General features: G+C 40.3%; 2 protein-coding genes across 2 annotated transcripts; both read right to left on the minus strand.

Annotated features, from left to right (window-relative positions):
• Positions 1-800: 800 nt before the first annotated feature.
• Positions 801-6,015, minus strand: LOC146689373 (tetraspanin-8-like). The gene is made up of 9 exons (XM_085437294.1): positions 5,875-6,015; positions 5,500-5,571; positions 5,299-5,415; positions 4,841-4,915; positions 4,526-4,621; positions 2,389-2,499; positions 2,271-2,315; positions 2,096-2,179; positions 801-1,663 (listed from the first exon to the last, which is right to left on the minus strand). Exons 1-9 carry the CDS (start codon positions 5,932-5,934, stop codon positions 1,541-1,543), a joined length of 783 nt encoding a protein of 260 aa, XP_085293420.1. The 5' UTR covers positions 5,935-6,015; the 3' UTR covers positions 801-1,540.
• Positions 6,016-7,897: 1,882 nt separating this feature from the next.
• LOC146689374 (tetraspanin-8-like) lies at positions 7,898-14,670 on the minus strand. Its single transcript, XM_085437183.1, has 9 exons — positions 14,573-14,670; positions 13,359-13,430; positions 13,157-13,273; positions 12,913-12,987; positions 12,619-12,714; positions 12,071-12,181; positions 11,954-11,989; positions 11,779-11,862; positions 7,898-8,796 (listed from the first exon to the last, which is right to left on the minus strand). The coding sequence occupies exons 1-9, from the start codon at positions 14,630-14,632 to the stop codon at positions 8,674-8,676; spliced, it is 774 nt and encodes a 257-aa protein (XP_085293309.1). The 5' UTR covers positions 14,633-14,670; the 3' UTR covers positions 7,898-8,673.
• Positions 14,671-17,515: the final 2,845 nt, after the last annotated feature.

Below are 17,515 nucleotides of genomic sequence, written 5' to 3' on the forward strand. Positions count from 1 at the left end.
TAGATCTCTTGTTTGCCAGCATATGTTGTTCAGCGCACTTATTAAACACATTAATTTGCACAATATTGCTAAAATTTGAAGCATCGTGTCTCGTGGTGATGTTGAAGATTGAGTTCATAGACTTATTTGTTTTTTATTATTTCGCTCATATTTGCGTCTCTCCAATGGTTCAATTAAATTCAAAGTTTATATGCAAATATGAGAAGGATCACATCTTAAAGACTTCACATAACATATTATGCTAACAGAGCAATTCAGTCTCAGACTGCAGGCTTCTCAGCTCACCAAGTTCTACTATAATGGCAAAAAAAAAAAAAAAAACCAACTGAAATGTTACTGAATGTAAAAATCAATGTGATATATTTTTTTTTTTTTTTTTTAATCAGTCGTGGACCGGGGCGATCGTGGCTCAAGAGTTGGGAGTTCGCCTTGTAATCGGAAGGTTGCCGGTTCGAGCCCCGGCTTGGACAGTCTCGGTCGTTGTGTCCTTGGGCAAGACACTTGACCCGTTGCCTACTGGTGGTGGTCAGAGGGCCCGGTGGCGCCAGTGTCCGGCAGCCTCGCCTCTGTCAGTGCGCCCCAGGGTGGCTGTGGCTACAATGTAGCTTGCCATCACCTGTGGATGACTGGATATGTAAAGCGCTTTGGGGTCCTTAGGGACTAGTAAGGCGCTATATAAATACAGGCCATTTACCATAACCTTTGTCAGTCAACAGTCTGACAGTCAACAAAAATGCAGTGAGAATAAGTTCCTTTTTTGTACAACAGAAGAAGATTTCACACAGACACAGACTTTCTTTTGTCACCATTTAATCCTGTAAAACCTTTAGATTTACAGTTTACATCAGAAGAATCAAACATGACACAAAGAAGACACTAAAAATACCAAAACAATATACAAAAATATTTCCCTTTATAAACATTTTTACAAGTAGCTGCATCAACACAGTTCTCAGTTTTCAAAATATAACTTAACTGTCTTTGTATTACTAAGAAACTTCACATGAGATAGAAAAGGAATGTGGCTTTTAATTTCATCAAATGTTACCATCGCAAACAGAATTAGTAACAGTAACATTGCATTCTAGAAACATAACAGGTCACATGAGTCAAAGGTGTCAGTGAGCAATGATTTGGCTGGGAATGGTCTCAAGACTGCATAGTAGGTGGCTAATAGCTGGTGTTGTAAGCCATCACCTCTGTTCAGCTTTGGAAATCACTAGATTCAGTTATTTTTCCTTTTTAGACATTTTCTCATTGTTAATGTGATGAAAATAAGGATTTCTGATAAAGGTTGAGTTAAAAGAGTCCAGTCAAATTTTAGACGTTTTCATTTCAATTTAAGCTTATTAAGTATCGTTTTTCAAGTCGCTTGAAACTGATGATCTCAATTTAGACAACTTCATCATGAAGACATAAGGCACAATGATATAAACCTCAACCAAATATGTCATTTTCAAATTCAAGAAAACAGACTCGACAGGGCTCCAGAAATCTGTGCACCAAGCTAGCAAAAGAAATAAACTCTGTCATACTTTGACTAGTATGGTGGAGGTTTGCACATCTCGTTGTATTTTGGTGGTCTCGTGAGGATCATCATGGTGTGGCTGTTGAAGCGATACAGGTGGTACACCATGATGGAGGAAAGAATCACACCAAGGAGCTATTGGGGAACACAGGAAGATAAGTTAGGCATCAGGTTTTATTTAAGGTTAAATTTTAATGTTATTAAATTCTTTTTTTACTTTTTGGAATTAGATTTTGTACTAGTTTCCTTTTTGTTCAGAAACAGATGCTATAATTTTTCAGCATGTCAAACGTGGGGGTATCAAACTTTGCTGAAAACAATTTTAAAACAGATTTGACTCCCAATATCTGACCACAAAAACATTTCTGCCTGATGGTAAAAAAGCTGAATTTCTCCCCACTGTGGCACAGGGTCTAAGGACCTCACAGTCAACAAAAAGTTATAACCCTAATTTTAGATGTGAATAATAAATAGTGACTAACAGTGACTAAAAGGGGAGAATGCAGATTTTAAGTTACAGATCAGGCATTTATGCTGCTGAATCCTTAAATAAGTGATAATACTCACAGCTAGAATAGCCAGAGTGAAGCTGACCACAATGTTGATTTTGTTAGTAAACTGGATGTGGACCATGATGGTGGGAAAGCAGGTCTGAAAATAGAAGGAAAAATGAAAACTGTTAGTTTCTGTCATGGACACACAAAGGACTTAAGCTTTTTCAAAACGGTGCTGGGTCGCTTACCTTAGTGTAGACGGACTTTCTCTGCCGTGTTAAAATCTGGTAAAGCTGCAAAAATAAAGACGTTACAAACTGTGACACACTGAATAGAAGTGAAGCGAGCGGGTGCGCCGATGCTTACGTTTTTTCTCAGAGTCTGACACTTGCCCTCCTTCTCCTCCTCCTGGCTGCACACACAGGACTCGGGGATGTTCTCCCAGTCTTTGTAGCTGAACAGACCACAGCAGCGAAACTACAAACAGCAGCAGGACAAGAAAAAAAGAGGAGAGTTACTCATCTTCAGGAGGATGAGACGACAGCTGGAAGCAGACTATAAAAAGTATGTGTGAGGGTTTTTTGTTCAACTTTTTAAAAAAACAACCACAACAACAACAAATTCGAGACAATGATAATGTATCAAATTACTTGTGGACAGTTTACTCGCTCTTATTCTGAAAGCTTGCTTGCTCCTAACCATTAACTGTGTATAACACAGAGACCTGCAGTGATGGGAAAAAGAAAACACGTCTTCTGTCAGTTCCAAGGTTTTACATATCAGGGCTTAAAATACATCTAACCCAGGGTCTTCATTTATAAAAATCACATTAAAATGCTTGAGTGCTGTGTGAAAAACTAAGAACACCCACCGTTTAGTATCATGCAGCAATAACTGGCAAACATTACTTGTTGCAGCCTTTCCATATGGTTTTATTAGTCTCTCACATTGCTGTGGAGGAATTTTGGTCAACTGTTCTGGTTAACGTCATTAACAAGTTCATTGATGGTTGTGGAGACAGCTCTCTGGAGGTCCCACAACACCATTTCAGTCAGGTTGGGGTCTGGACATTGACTGGACCATTACAGCACCATGGCTCTTTGCTTTTTCAGCCATTCTGTTATAGACAAGCTGTTGTGCTTGGGATCATTGTTCTGATCATACTCGGACATACGTGGACAGATAGCCTCACATTACACTCTAGAACACTTTGGTATACAGAGGAGTTCAAGGTTGACTCAGGGACTGTAAGTTGACCAGATCCCATGGCTATAAGATTAGCCCAGTTGTTCTGAGGTTTTAATGCTGATATGATGTCTTTAGTTTGGACCAAACATGCCACTGTTCATTATGACCAAAAATCTCCACTTTGTTCTCGGTGGTCCGAGAACAAAGTGAAGGTTGCAAACCTAAACTTTGCTGCTATGTTTTTCATTTTAGAGAAAAAAGACTTCCTCCTGGCAACTCTTAAAGTCACTTGTTCAATCTTTTTATAATTGTACTGTCATGAACTCTTTATTCATGACAGCAGTAAGAGTTAAGTTTATTGTCACACACTCTAACAGTGTTAGAGTGTGTGACAATAAACTTAACTCTTACTGCTGTCAGTAATGAAAGTAGAATGGGAGGCAGAGCCTTCAGTTTTCAGGCCCCTCTTCTGTGGAACCAGCTTCCAGTTTGGATTCAGGAGACAGACACTATCTCTACTTTTAAGATTAGGCTTAAAACTTTCCTTTTTGCTAAAGCATATAGTTAGGGCTGGACCAGGTGACCCTGAATCCTCCCTTAGTTATGCTGCAATAGACATAGGCTGCCGGGGGATTCCCATGATGCATTGAGTTTTTCCTTTCCAGTCACCTTTCTCGCTCACTATGTATTAACAGACCTCTCTGCATTGAATCATATCTGTTATTAACCTCTGTCTCTCTTCCACAGCATGTCTTTTATCCTGTCTTCCTTCTCTCACCCCAACCGGTCGCAGCAGATGGCCCCGCCCTTCCCTGAGCCTGGTTCTGCCGGAGGTTTCTTCCTGTTAAAAGGGAGTTTTTCCTTCCCACTGTCGCCAAAGTGCTTGCTCATAGGGGGTCATATGATTGTTGGGCTTTTCTCTGTATCTATGAAGCGCCTTGAGGCGACTTTTGTTGTGATTTGGCGCTATATAAATAAAATTGAATTGAATTGAATTAACATAGTTTTGTTGAATAAATAATGGCACAATGTCATATGTCATGTTTCATAGTTCACCTGAAGTTATTTTTTTTACCTAATATTAAGACCTGCTAAGGGGAAGATTACAAGTATTATGTCCTGATAGACAAAACCTTCGACTTTAAAGAGGGTTTACTTTCATTTTCCCATGACTGTAGCTCGGGAATAAAGCCAACACTCAAGGGCCCTAAATTCACATTAAAAAATATAACATCTAAATAATGAAAATTAAAAAACAAAATAAGATATTTAAAATAAATAAAGAGACAACCCTGAGCAGGTTAGAATATCTTACCTGTTTCTGAATGTCCACAGCCATGTTCCTCACATCCTTTCGAGATTTGTCCAGAGGAACAAACTTGCGGAATCTCTCCTCCATTCTGCCTTTGACCTGCAAACATGAAACATTTTTATATCATAAATTAAATTTACAGGATACAAAAATGTTTAATGTAGACAGATCATCATTAAAAAACATCTGACATTTCAAGGTAATGAAAATGTGTCTGTATTAACTGAGTTGACTTTAAAGTACATATTTAAAAAAACATTTCCAGTTAAATCAAATCAAATACTTTTATGTACTTGACTCCAAGCGTCCTGTCCTTACCTGAGGATAAGAGCTGGCAGCAGGGATTCCAGTCATCAGCATCAACAGACATCCTGTGAACATGAACACCAGGAACTGCAGAGAGGTACACAAAGACTTTTAATCTGATATCTTCAGTATGTGGAATTACTGAAATTACTTTACCCTGACCACTTTCACAAACATGTTGAGGCTTCAAAGTCACATTTCAGAAACAAATCATTGAAGCGACACTGTTACATCATCATTATTTATGGTTTTATAAGGAAGAAAAATAAGACAGTGCTGATCAGCTGGACAGTTCTAACACTGATAGAGTCCTCAAACTATTTTTCACAGCAGCTCATTTTAGAGCATTTGGAGCTAAATGGCTTCATTTAGGTTGATGAACAATTTCTTTTCTTTATTAAGTCAATGAGATTGTTGGCAGCTAAATGACTAAACTTTCATTCTGAGGTTGTGGAGATCTTTGTGCTCACCATGATCAGGGCCACTTTGCTCTCCTTGTGGGCTCCATAGGCTCCCAGTACAGCAATCATCATGGTGATGAAACCAATGATGTAGACAATGAAGAGTTTGGTAGCGTGACCCTCCAGCTGTGGACAGAAGTGTCACGAAAGGTTAATGGGCTTTGTCTGTTTGTTCCCACATGTTACATTTATGTTTGAATGTGTCCTCACGTTGTATCCTCCTTGAATGTTCATGAAGAACTGGCACCACAAAGCGAGGAGGATGACAACTCCACCAACAACCTGAACAAACAGAAACAGTCTGGTTAGAGCTGCTGGATCCTTTAAACACAACCAGGATATGAAATGACTGCACAGCCACACACGTGGACGAGCACAACAACAAACTCTGAAAGTAAGAACAAACGTGTTGAGTTGATGTCGGTTTATTTTACTCTTCTAAGCTTCAGTTTCATTTACATGTAAAAAAAGGAGGCAAATGTGGTTGTTTTTGACTGCTGCGTCTGCCTGCTGACTGGTTTGAAGTCTTTAAGGAGATTCTGGATTAAAGTCTGCGATTATCATTTGCTAAATCTCTTTACTCACCATGAAGAATATGTTGAAGACAGTGAAGATGTGTTTGAGGCAGATGTTGATCTGAGCCATGTTTGCAGCTGGAAAATGCAGTCAAAATAACAGTACTGTTCCCAAAGTCCAGATGAGCTCCGACTGCAGCGAAGTGAAGTGAAGTGAAGTGAGAGGAGAGCAGCTGAGTGAGCTGCTTTGAAGGGTTTCAGGGCTTTGCTGGGCGGGACGTCCGGTATGTTAGAGGTGGAAACTTCTGTGGAATGGTTGATTAGGAAGGGGAGGTTGAACGCAGGGTCTTCCTCCTTCCAGTTAAATCCAGTGGAAATAGTTGTTGCTGTGAACAGGGAGGGAAGCTGTTCTCAGGCTGGCTGGAATGGAGGAGAGGGCGGTGTTATGCCCCGTTTAAAACGATCCAGATGTGGAGACACGATTCCTTTTAGTTTCATGAGAATCTGTCGTCAGCAGGAGGAGCTGACTTACTGAAAGTCAGTTTATTCCTCTACAGTTTAAAGTAGATTTTACTGCATCTGCACACAATGTACTCAGAGTTTTTTAAATAGTGAGAGATATATTTAGAGGAGTATTACACTAACACACAGCGATGTTACATCCTTTTTATGTTATATCATCACATTTCTGCAGTGATTTAAAATGTAAAGCAGTATGAGTACTGCACTCAAATACAGATTACATCGACTTTAACTTCCCCCCTTATTACTTTTATAGTTGCATCTTATTAAATAATACTTTTTGTTTTATTTATTTTTTGTTTGAAGTAAGTTTTATACTTTTTTGTGTCTTTGTAGTTTTTTGTTCATATCACACTTGATTCTTTTATGATTCCTAATCATTTTTCATTGTGGAATAATTCGACCCACAAAGACTTTGAGCATCCACAGAGCACTTTTAGTCCTCCGAGTGTGAACGAGCTGTCAGACAGAGCAAAGCAATGCAAACACTACCCTCCAATGAGTCCCACGTCACTGTTTTGCAGAAATCTATAATTTGGGAAAAATACATGAAAAAATGTGTCATTATTGCCTCGTTAAGCCATGGAAAAATTCAAGTGTTCTTATAATGTCCCGTGTTTAAACTCGCACAAATCTTGTGTACACCATTGCAGTGTGAGTGTGGTGGTTTCTTACTGGTCATTATTGGAGCTTAACACCTTCTTGTACAGCGGCCATTTGGGGCCGTACGTAACATTAGCATAGTTTATTTTGTGCAGTAAGCGACCGATGAATCACAGATATCTACCGTTTTAAGAGGATAATAAACATAATTTTAAGGATCCTGTATGCTCTGTGTAATATGGATAACTGCAATAACTGTAGCATTAGAGCAGAAGGTACCTTCATCTGACAGTGCTGATCCCGATAAGTATGAAGACACCGTGACTTTGGGAACAGGTAGAAAATATTCTTCAGAGTTGAGCCATTTAAATAATTTATGTGTAGTGTAAAATATAGACACGCAGAGAAGACAGAGGAGATGTGATAGTCTAAATCAAATCAAGACATTCAGAGTATATCCGGAGGTAGCCTAATTTATTTCAGCCAATCACGACAAACTGCATACTGTGCATCAAAAACTGTTATGTAATAAAACTGTTTAAAATTAAATTGAATTAAATCCTCCACTGTGAAAAAAGTAGGTGAGGTTTGTGTTTATGCAGGGGCAGGACATAAACTCATAATCCTAGCGGTCACATGCAAAGTTTTAAGGCGTGGGGCAACCACCTGTCATGGGAACCCAAACTTCAATAGAAGAGTAGTAAATTTAGGTCAGAGTAATATCACGTCTTTTACCAGTTTTAATTTAGCTTTGATATAAAGTGAGTAAATATTTATTTGTATTTTATATAGATAAATTACTATACATACTTGTAATTTCACACTGAATTTCTGTTATTACTGCCGCCCACCTGCACTATCTATACACACAACTAGGATGCCCTGACCAGCACTTTGTGCCCCGTAAGTTGCCAGGAGAGCTGCACACAAGACAAGTTAGCATTTTTACATGGTTAGTGGTTTAGATTGTTACACTCCAATTTTTCCATTAAAACAAGACAGATTGAGGATGCCTCTCTCTGGATGCTGCCGTGGCCCGTGACCTTTCTCTACTAACCAATTACTAAGAATACAATAACTTCCTTTTTTAAACAAACGTCAGTGAAACAGAACAAGATTTTAATACAACACAGATTTTGTTTTCTTATCTTTTAATCCTGTAAGACACTTACATTTACAGTTTGCACCAGAAGGATTAAATATGACACAAAGAAGACTCCAAAAATAATTTTAAAAAATACAGAAATATTTTCCTTTATAAACATTTTTACAAGCAGCTGCATTAGCACAGCCCTCAGTTTTCAAACTACAATCCTCAAATTCTCCAAGCTACTAGCAAGCGCCACGTGACGTAACAAGGGAATGTGGCTGTTCTTTTATCCAGTGTTACCATTATCATGGTAACATGTTATCATGTTGACATTGTTCCTGGATCAGCAATACTAATTTGAGTCCTGGTTTAACATTCCAAGTAACCAATCACATTGTAGTGATGTCATCACTGTCACTTTTGGCGTTGCTTTTTGAATCATTTTACGGACTTTCAGTAGATACACCTGCGGTATCACTTAGAAGTTCCTGCGCCACTATCGTTCTCGAGTTATGGCATTCACAAACTTGAGTGTCCACACCGTCTTCCCGCCCAGCAGCATTAGGATAATACCCGATCAGCCTTTTATGACTGAGGGCTAACAACATGCAGTGCACCAAGGTAGCTAAAGAAAAGAAGTCCATTGTATTTTGACTAACATGCTGGGGCGTTGTGCAGCTCCTTGTATTTTGGTGGCATCATGGAGATCATGATGGTGGGTCTGTTGGGGTAATACAGCTGGTGGATCATAATGGAGGACAGAATAATGCCAAGTAGCTGTAGGGGAACACAGGAAGTTTAGTTAAACATCGGGTTGTCTTCAAGTTTTTGTTTTTAAAGTGAACCAATATTAGTGACTAAGCTGCTACATGTTTACCCAGAAGATTTTTTTTTTTTGACTGAAGAAGATTTGAGTAATAATTAAATTTTTGTTCTGCAATAGATACCATACCTTTCTAACTTTGAACATGGAGAATTCAGACTTTGTTGGCACATATTTACCCACAATATTATTGGGTGGGTAGTGGGAGGTGAGAGACTCAAGAGTGACCTTGGTCTTCCTCCCATTAGGGCCTACATGGATGACATGACCATTACAACAACAAAACCATGTACTAGGCGATTGCTACAGAAGCTCCAGGAAAACATAGAATGGACAAGAATGGAGTTTAAGCCAAGTAAACCTTGCAGAATCTCCATCATAAAAGGAAAACTGACAGCCGAGCAATTCTATATCAGTGGAGAACCAATTCCAACAGTCTTAGAGAAGCCCATAATGAGCCTGGGACGGTGGTATAATGCAGACCTCAATGATACGTGGCAACTAAAACAACTAAGGCTTAAATTGGCTGACGACCTCCAGCGGATTAACAACACTGCACTCCCAGGAAAACTGAAGCTCTGGTGCTTCCAGTTTTGGTTATTACCCAGACTACTGTGGCCGTTGACAATGTACGGGGTCTCACTCAATCATGCCAATCGACTAGAGGCTAGTGAGATCCTACTTTAAGAAGTGGCTCGGACTTCCCAAGTGCCTCAGCAGCATTGGACTCTACAGTGACGGGATACTGTCATTGCCTATCCCTAGCCTGGTTAAGGAGTTTAAATTTCCAAAAGTGAGGCCTGAGATGTCACTCACGGACTCCCGGCACCCCATAGTGAGAGGCAGTGCTCCCACCCTAGCAACGGGGAGTAAGTGGACCCCAGCCACATCTGTGCTACAGGCGAAATCCACTCTTCAGCATTGTGACGTGGTGGGTCACGTCCAACAGGGCAGAGGAGGATTTGGTCTTAGCGCAGTAACACCTCGGTGGGAACAGGCATCTGTAACCGAACATCGGAAAATGGTAGTGGAGGAGGTGCGACGACAGGAGGAAACAGCCAGACATGCCAGAGCTGTGGCACTGGTCAAACAGGGTCACTGGATGAATTGGGAAAGTGCGGAAAAGAGGAAACTCTCATGGTTTGAAATCTGGGGCATGGAGTCTAATAAACTAAGTTTCATCATCCGAGCGGCATACGATGTGCTACCTTCCCCAATAAATGTGCAGCTGTGGTTTGGAAAGGACCCATCCTGCCCCCTGTGTATAGTCCCAGCCACACTAAAGCATATCTTGGTTGGTTGTAGGACTAGCCTTACTCAGGGCAGATACACATGGAAACACAACCAGGTTCTCAGGTGTCTTGCCGAGAAAGTTGAGTGCAAAAGAAAATCCATTAACGCTAAACCTTTCACGAACCAAGAGGAGCGTCAGTCTTCATCAACATTTGTCCGGGAAGGAGACAAACCGAGGACAAGCCCCTCAAACCCAGACCTGGGCCCGCTGAAGGCCGCCAGGGATTGGCAGATGCAAGTGGACTTGGATCAGAGGCTAATTTTTCCCACAGAGATCGTAACAACTACTTTGCGACCAGACCTCGTCCTTTGGTCAACTTGGCACCTGAAGCAGAGCACAGAGGCTGGAAGATCAAGGTGCGCCTGGTGGAAGTGAGGTGCAGGGGCTTTGTTACCAGTACAACAGCAAAACTGCTTAGAGAAACTGGGATCAGAGGACAGGCGCAATGGCAGGCTATAAGAGATCAAGCTAACACTGCTGAGAGGACCAGTCACTGGCTATGATTAAAAAGGGCTGACATCACTTGGGCAGCTAAGGCAGTCAGCTAACCAGGAGAGAAAAGAAATATTCCGCTCTTCTCCTCTCTGCTTTTCTTCCCTTTTCTGGGAGGCAGTGGGGAGGTAGAGCGTACAGCCCGATCCGGCAGGGAGGTGTGGGAAGCCAGATTGGGTGCCCCCCTTCCAGCTCTTCTCTCTACTCTCTCCTATCTTGTCCCTTTTGTCCTACTTCTCTCTATCACCTTTTCTATCTCTTTGAAGAAGTTAGGCCCAATAAATGCTAAAGAGGTAAGTATTATTTCTCAGTTGCAGTGAATTGATAAAAAGAAAATGTAGGAAACTAAACAGAAGAAAGAAGAAAAGAAATAACAATTTAACATAAACCAGTGACACACTCCAGGGCCTGATCAACCCTGGCAGGGCCTCCTTGGATGAGGGTGTCTAGTGAGAATGGCCGAAACACCTGATGAATGCAAGGTCCACTACTGATGATGTGTCCCAAATTTAAAATGATAATCTAGATCGATCTCTAACCCCTAAACCTAACCAAGGAAGGAAAATGGCAGATTAGCCTGGGTAAAAGACCGAAGGTTGAGGCAAAGTTTCTGGGCTGCCTTTCCTCATAACAGCCATCCCTCAAGAGTCTCTCCATCTAAAGCAATGCATTATCAGGGACTGTAACATCTAGTCCTTTTAACTGAACTATATATGACTTTTTGAATGTTAGGTGCCTGAATCACCACCCCCTTCACCACCATGCTGATGGTTAATATAAGGTGTTTTTTTCCAATGTGACACTTTCCATTATGACCAGAAATTTCCATTTTAGTCCCAAAGTATCGTCTTTCTCAAATTCTAAAGTCATGAACTTTATTATTTAAGTTGTTAACAGGCGTCTGTAGAATTTGACTGTAGTTTGTGGGATTTTTGAACTTCCATCCACTCCTAGTCAAATCGTTTCCTTGTGTTTAAACACACCTGATTGTCCCAAAACAGTAAACTGCTTTTATAGAGGTGCTCGCACTTTCTGATGATCAGCCCTGCATTTGATTGGCAGCAGAGGCTGCTACCTGCCCCGGCAGAGAATGCAGATTGCAAATTATAGAGTGGACATTTACACTATTGAATCCTTGATTAATACTCACAGCTAGAACAGCCAGAGTGAAGCTGACCACAAGTATGATGTTGTAATGAAACTGGATGTGGTCCATGATGGTGGGAAAGCAGGTCTGAAAATAGAAGGAAAAATGAAAACTGTCAGGTTCTGATATAAACTGAGGAATGATTTAAGCTTTTTCAAAGTGGGGCTGGGTCGCTCACCTTAGTGTAGACGGACTTTCTCTGCAGCATGAAAGTCTGGAAAAGTTACAGAAATAAAGACGTTACAAACTGTGACACACCGTGACCAGTGAAGCGAGCGGGTGCATCGATACTCACGTTGTTTTTGACAGTCTGACACTTGCCCTCCTTCTCCTCCTCCTGGCTGCACACACAGGAGTCGGGGATGTTCTCCCAGTCTTTGTAGCTGAACAGACCACAGCAGTGAAACTACAAACAGCAGCAGGAGAAGAAAGAAAGAGGAGAGTTACTCATCTTCAGGAGGAACACAGAGGAATTCATGGTCCACTCAGTGACTGTGGTATTGTGTTAACTCACACCTGACCAACAAACTGCCAAAGCTTCTGCTTTTATAGAAGTGCTCACACTTATTAATGATTACCTAATCAAGTGCATTAGAAACAATAAGGACTTAGTTTACTTTTATACAATTTAACTTACTTCTTTTTATATAAACAAAGGCACCATACGGTGTAATATGTCTCGTTTGACATCACATCTGAGGTTATTTTTAAGTGATTATAAAACCCGCCAAGGACCACATTGCATTTCTTAAACAGTGGATACTTTATTTTTTCCATGACTGTAGCTTTTGGTTAAACATTAAATATAAATACAGGAAAATAAAACAGGTGGCAATATCTTACCTGTTCCTGAATGTCCTCGGTCATGTTCCTCACGTATGTCGAGGATTTGTCCAGAGGCACAAGCTCGCTGAATGTCTCCACTCCGATGCCTCTGAGCTGCAAACATAGACATTATGTTTACATCGATTAGATTTACATAGTAAAACTTTTAAAAAGCATCTTAAGGGTTCAGGTAATGGTAAAAAAAAAAAAAGAGTTTATATGTGCTGATGATAATAATAATGTAAAAAAGGTTTATAAGTCGGTCTTCATGTCAAATGATTCGACCCCACAGCAGCACATCCTGGCCTTTACCTGAGGATGTATGATGGCAGCTTGGATTCCAGTTATTAACATCAGCCAACATCCAATGACCGTGTACACCAAGGACTGCAGAGACATGCAGGGATACTTTTAATCTAATATCTTTAATCTCTGGGGCTAAGTAGAAAACAGAGTGATGGAATTATAACTTTTACAGCATTCTGAACTAAATGGCTTCAGAAGATTTATTGAATCATTTCTTTTCTTTAATTTAATGAGTGGAAAATGTAATCACCGTGATCAGAGCCACTTTGTTCTCCTTGTGGGCTCCATAGGCTCCCAGCGTGGTGATCATTATGGTGATGCAGCCTACGATGAAGAGGATGAAGAGTTTGGTGGCACGACCCTCCAGCTGTGGAGAGAAGTGTCACGAAAAGGTTAGTGGGCTTTGTCTGTTTGTCTCCACGTGTTGCATTTATGTTTGAATGTGTCCTCACGTTGTATCCTCCTCGAATGTTCATGAAGAACTGGCACCACAGAGCGAGGACGATGGCCACTCCACCAACAACCTGAACAAAAAGAAACAGTCTGGTTAGAGCTGCTGGATCCTTTAACCCTTTAAGACCTACCATAGAACCAAGTTCGCCAGAGCTTATATTATATTTTTACATGCTGTGGAGCCATTTTTGGGAGCATTTCAAGTTGCTATACATCAATACAACCATTATAGCCCAAACTTTAATAATATGTCTGCATTAGGTGCATAGTAATTACATAAATTGCAAAAAAGTGCAATAAACTACAAAAAAATTGAAAATCGTTTTTGTTTTTTTAACATATATTTCTAGTTAGAGAAATTTAAGAGGCTTATCCCTCAAAACTGTAAATACAAAAAAGTTACACAAACTAGTTTCCCACCACAGGAAATTTATTTTGAGTGTCTTCATAGTTTTATTTTTGAAATACACCAATTTTTATATACTGCAGGAAAAACGAAAATAAATATTATAGTGCAAATTTGCAAAATAACAGCATATGCATCAAAATAAACTATTTCCAGCAGTGCAATATGAGTCTTAAGCATCCCAGAAACGACACAGAAAGTCATAAAGTCAAACATAACTTTTTAAAACACATAACAAGTAAAACACAAGCTCATAAGGCCCCGATCGTTAAAAACTACATTTCCGCAAAATGACGTCACTTCCGGTTTCGGGCAGGTCATGCGGTCATGTGATAGTTCGCGCTGATGGACGTAGGAAGTGTTACAAACAGCTGATGGATCGGCGAAGCGTGTTTCTGGAATATTATGTTTTTGTTGCTGCAAGTGATTTTTATGCAGTTTTTGCAAAGCTATATGTGGAAGGAAACTGTGACCTAGGACAAGCTGATGGCATAAGATGTAAGTACAACTCCTCCAGTTTCATATGCAAAAAAAATTATTGCGCTAGCTTACTTGGTTGCAGAGCTACCGGGATTTAAAAATAGTTACGCAAAACAGAGCGTGCCTGCTCCGATCGGCTGTAAAGGGTTAAACACAACCAGGACATGAAATGACTGCACAGCCACACACGTGGACGAGCACAACAACAAACTTTGAAAGTAAGAAACAAACATGTTGAATTGATGTTGGTTTATTTTACTCTTCTAAGCTTTGGTTTCATTTACATGTAAAAAAGGAGGCAAATGTGGTTATTTCTGTTTTACTCACCATGAAGAATATGTTGAAGACAGTGAAGATGTGTTTGAGGCAGATGTTGATCTGAGCCATTTTTGCAGCTGGAAAATGCAGTCAGAATAACAGTACTGTTCCCACTGCAGCGAAGTGAAGTGAGAGGAGAGCAGCAGAATGAGATGCTTTTAAGGGTTTCAGGGCGCCTCACACAGAGAGGCGTCATGGATATGTTGGATAAGGAAACTTCCAAGGAATGGATAGAGAATACAGGAATCATATTTAAGAACTTCCTCTTTGTTTTTCCAGGAAACCTAGTGGAGATCACTGGGTTCAGAACAAAGGGCAGTGGAAAAATTAGTCATTCAACAGGAGAGGCTGCTTACTGTAAGCCAGCTTATTGACACAGCACCTGAACAAAATGTATTCTGTTTTTTTTTTTTTTTTTGGGGGGGGGTTAATAAGAAATGTACGTTTCATAGGTTGTAAGTATATTCTCCTGTAATCCCAAAATAAAAATGTTTTGGGATTGAAAATTCTTTAGGTTATTTAAGTATAATGATTAAATAACAGACATCAGGGCTTTTATTACACTATTTTCTGGTTCAAATGTCTTTTAACTTCAGGAGTTTCACAACCTGAAACAACGGAATGAAACAAAGACACGTCTGAACATTAAATCATAATTTTTAACATCTCATAGTCGAGCTTTTTGCAGCACCTGACACTCACCTAAACCTGGGTCATCCGTGGCACTAACATGACAGAAGGCTGAGTGAGGAAGATAGCATTTTACAGCATTTGGAAATGGAGTCATACTCTGCTGTCAGGGGATGAGGTGGAAGAAGGTCAGATATTGGAAGCAAGAACATGGAAGCTCAAAGGAGGACATAGATGAGGACCCTGAGCAGAGTTAAAGTGGCGACACCCAAATATCATTGTGGATCAGCTAGGGATCTGCCAGCCTGTGTGGTCTCACGTTCCAGAGGTTTATCCTCTGAGCAGGGATGGTGTGACAGCAGATCACACTCTCCCTTCTCAGGCTCATCAAAAGCTATCTTTGGCCTTCTTCCACCTCACCTTCTAATGTCTGGAGGTCTGACGCTTCTTCTACATATTCATCCTTCCGTCTGCTTCCTGACGCGTGGATACAGGTTGATGTTCGGCAGACTGAAGTAGCTTTGTTGCATTCTGTTTAAGAGGTCCCAACTTCGGTGGGACAGTGGACGTGCTGTCCTTCTCCTCGTTCTTTACAGTGACAGTCAGTAACACACAGACAATGATATTCAACTAAAAAACAACAAATAGTCTGAGGTAAGGCAAATACACAGCATTTGTGACATGAAATATGAAGAGAAGATGGGGGAGAATTCGTACAACACGCAGTTGTGTAAAAACAGTAACTGTAAAGACATTAGAAAATAACTGTAAACTGCTACGTCCACACTAGCCCGAATAGATTTTTCGTCTGAAAATGCTCCGCGTCCACACTGGCGTTTTCAGTCGTTTTCACAGAGTTGTGCGTCCACGTTGAAACGACCGAAAACTCTTACATTCCAGTACTGCGCATGTGTGAAACGCAAGATGATTCGGCCTGCCTCATTTCTGTATGCCGTTTATTTACTTTGCGGCTCTTTGAAACGTCGCGGCAAAATGTCGAGGAAAAGCACCGAGTTTTTTAAATGGACTAACAATGAAGTGGAGTTGTTGCTGCGAGTAACATAAAACTACAAAGTTGGTAAAGCGAGTGAGATTTAAAGAATTTGAAGAAAAGCTATCTGGAGCATGTACAGACTGATATTAACCTTTAATAGGGCTGTCAAAATTGAGAGCAAAAAAACCCAACTGCTGTATAATGCCCTCCACTCTCTTTGTTTAATTGGTCACATGACTGCATCACATGACTAACATGTGTCATCGTTTTCAAATGTCTGTTTTCGCTGCCCACACTGCGCATAAGAGCGTTTTGAAAACGCCGTCCCAGTGTGGTAGTCAGAGATGGGCAGTAACGCGTTATTTGTAACGCGTTACTGTAATCCGATTACTTTTTTCAAGTAACGAGTAAAGTAAGGGATTACTATTGCAAAAACGGTAATTAGATTACCTTTACTTTCCCGTAGGAACGCTGCGTTACTGCGTTACTAAAACCGTGAATCTTTTGCGAGAATGTCTCACGACAGTGACGTAAGCGAGTGCACCGTTGGTGACAACAGCTGTGTGCAGATCAACAGTGGATCACATATCGAGTGCAGGAGAGAGTATGAGCGTGCAGCGTTTAAAGTGTGGAAGTACTGACCTTACTTTGAGTTTGATTCCATAAAAAGTGACAAAAACATTAGTGTCCGCTGTGCGTGGGAAGAAAACTTCTTTTTACAGCGAAAAAAACCCTAAACTTCCAAGGAAGCACCGAGTAGCTACGACGTGATGGGAAACTCACAGAGCTGCCATATCCTTCCACTGACCGCAGCACACCTGCACCAGGGTAAACCTCCGCCTACCCAACTCCTGCTTTACAGGTGAAAATAGAGCAACAGGACCGCTGAGTCTTTGACTTTATTTATTTTCTGCTGTGTTTTACTTGCATCTATTTGAAAGACTGAGTGTAAACACACAAAATATTTTATTTTATGTGGTGGAATGTGCAGAAAATAGGTTTAAATGTTAAACTAATTTCTTCCAGTCAGAGAATGTTGCATAATTAAATTTTTGCTTGATGCATAAAGTTAAAAGATTAAAACTAATAAAACAAGTTAAAAAGAGACTTTTCCATTTGATTACATTTTGTATGATGGATTATGCAGAAAAAGTAGAATTGGGCTGAAAGATCTATCGCTTTATCACCTCTTCAGGTTGTAAATCGTGTTTTTAAAAAGTAACTAAGTAACTAAGTAATTAATTACTTTTGAAAATAAGTAATCAGTAAAGTAACGGGATTACTTTTTGGGGGAGGTAATCAGTAATTAGTTACTGATTACTTTTTTC

Source organism: Copadichromis virginalis, linkage group LG17 (genome assembly GCF_057382275.1).
Source record: "Copadichromis virginalis isolate Kocher_CV1m ecotype Utaka linkage group LG17, C_Virginalis_male_GT1.1, whole genome shotgun sequence".
Taxonomy (NCBI): Eukaryota; Metazoa; Chordata; class Actinopteri; order Cichliformes; family Cichlidae; genus Copadichromis; species Copadichromis virginalis.

Bases quoted from the DNA above. Each gene is read 5' to 3' on its own strand.
- LOC146689373 (XM_085437294.1), bottom strand. From the start codon at position 5,934: ATGGCTCAGATCAACATCTGCCTCAAACACATCTTCACTGTCTTCAAC. The intron at 2,180-2,270 runs GTAAGCGACCCA...TTCTATTTTCAG, and splicing joins GAAAGTCCGTCTACACTAAG to ACCTGCTTTCCCACCATCAT. The intron at 1,664-2,095 runs GTGAGTATTATC...GTTCCCCAATAG, and splicing joins TCACTCTGGCTATTCTAGCT to CTCCTTGGTGTGATTCTTTC.
- LOC146689374 (XM_085437183.1), bottom strand. From the start codon at position 14,632: ATGGCTCAGATCAACATCTGCCTCAAACACATCTTCACTGTCTTCAAC. The intron at 12,182-12,618 runs GTAAGATATTGC...TGCTGTTTGTAG, and splicing joins CCGAGGACATTCAGGAACAG to TTTCACTGCTGTGGTCTGTT. The intron at 11,990-12,070 runs GTGAGTATCGAT...TAACTTTTCCAG, and splicing joins GTCAGACTGTCAAAAACAAC to ACTTTCATGCTGCAGAGAAA.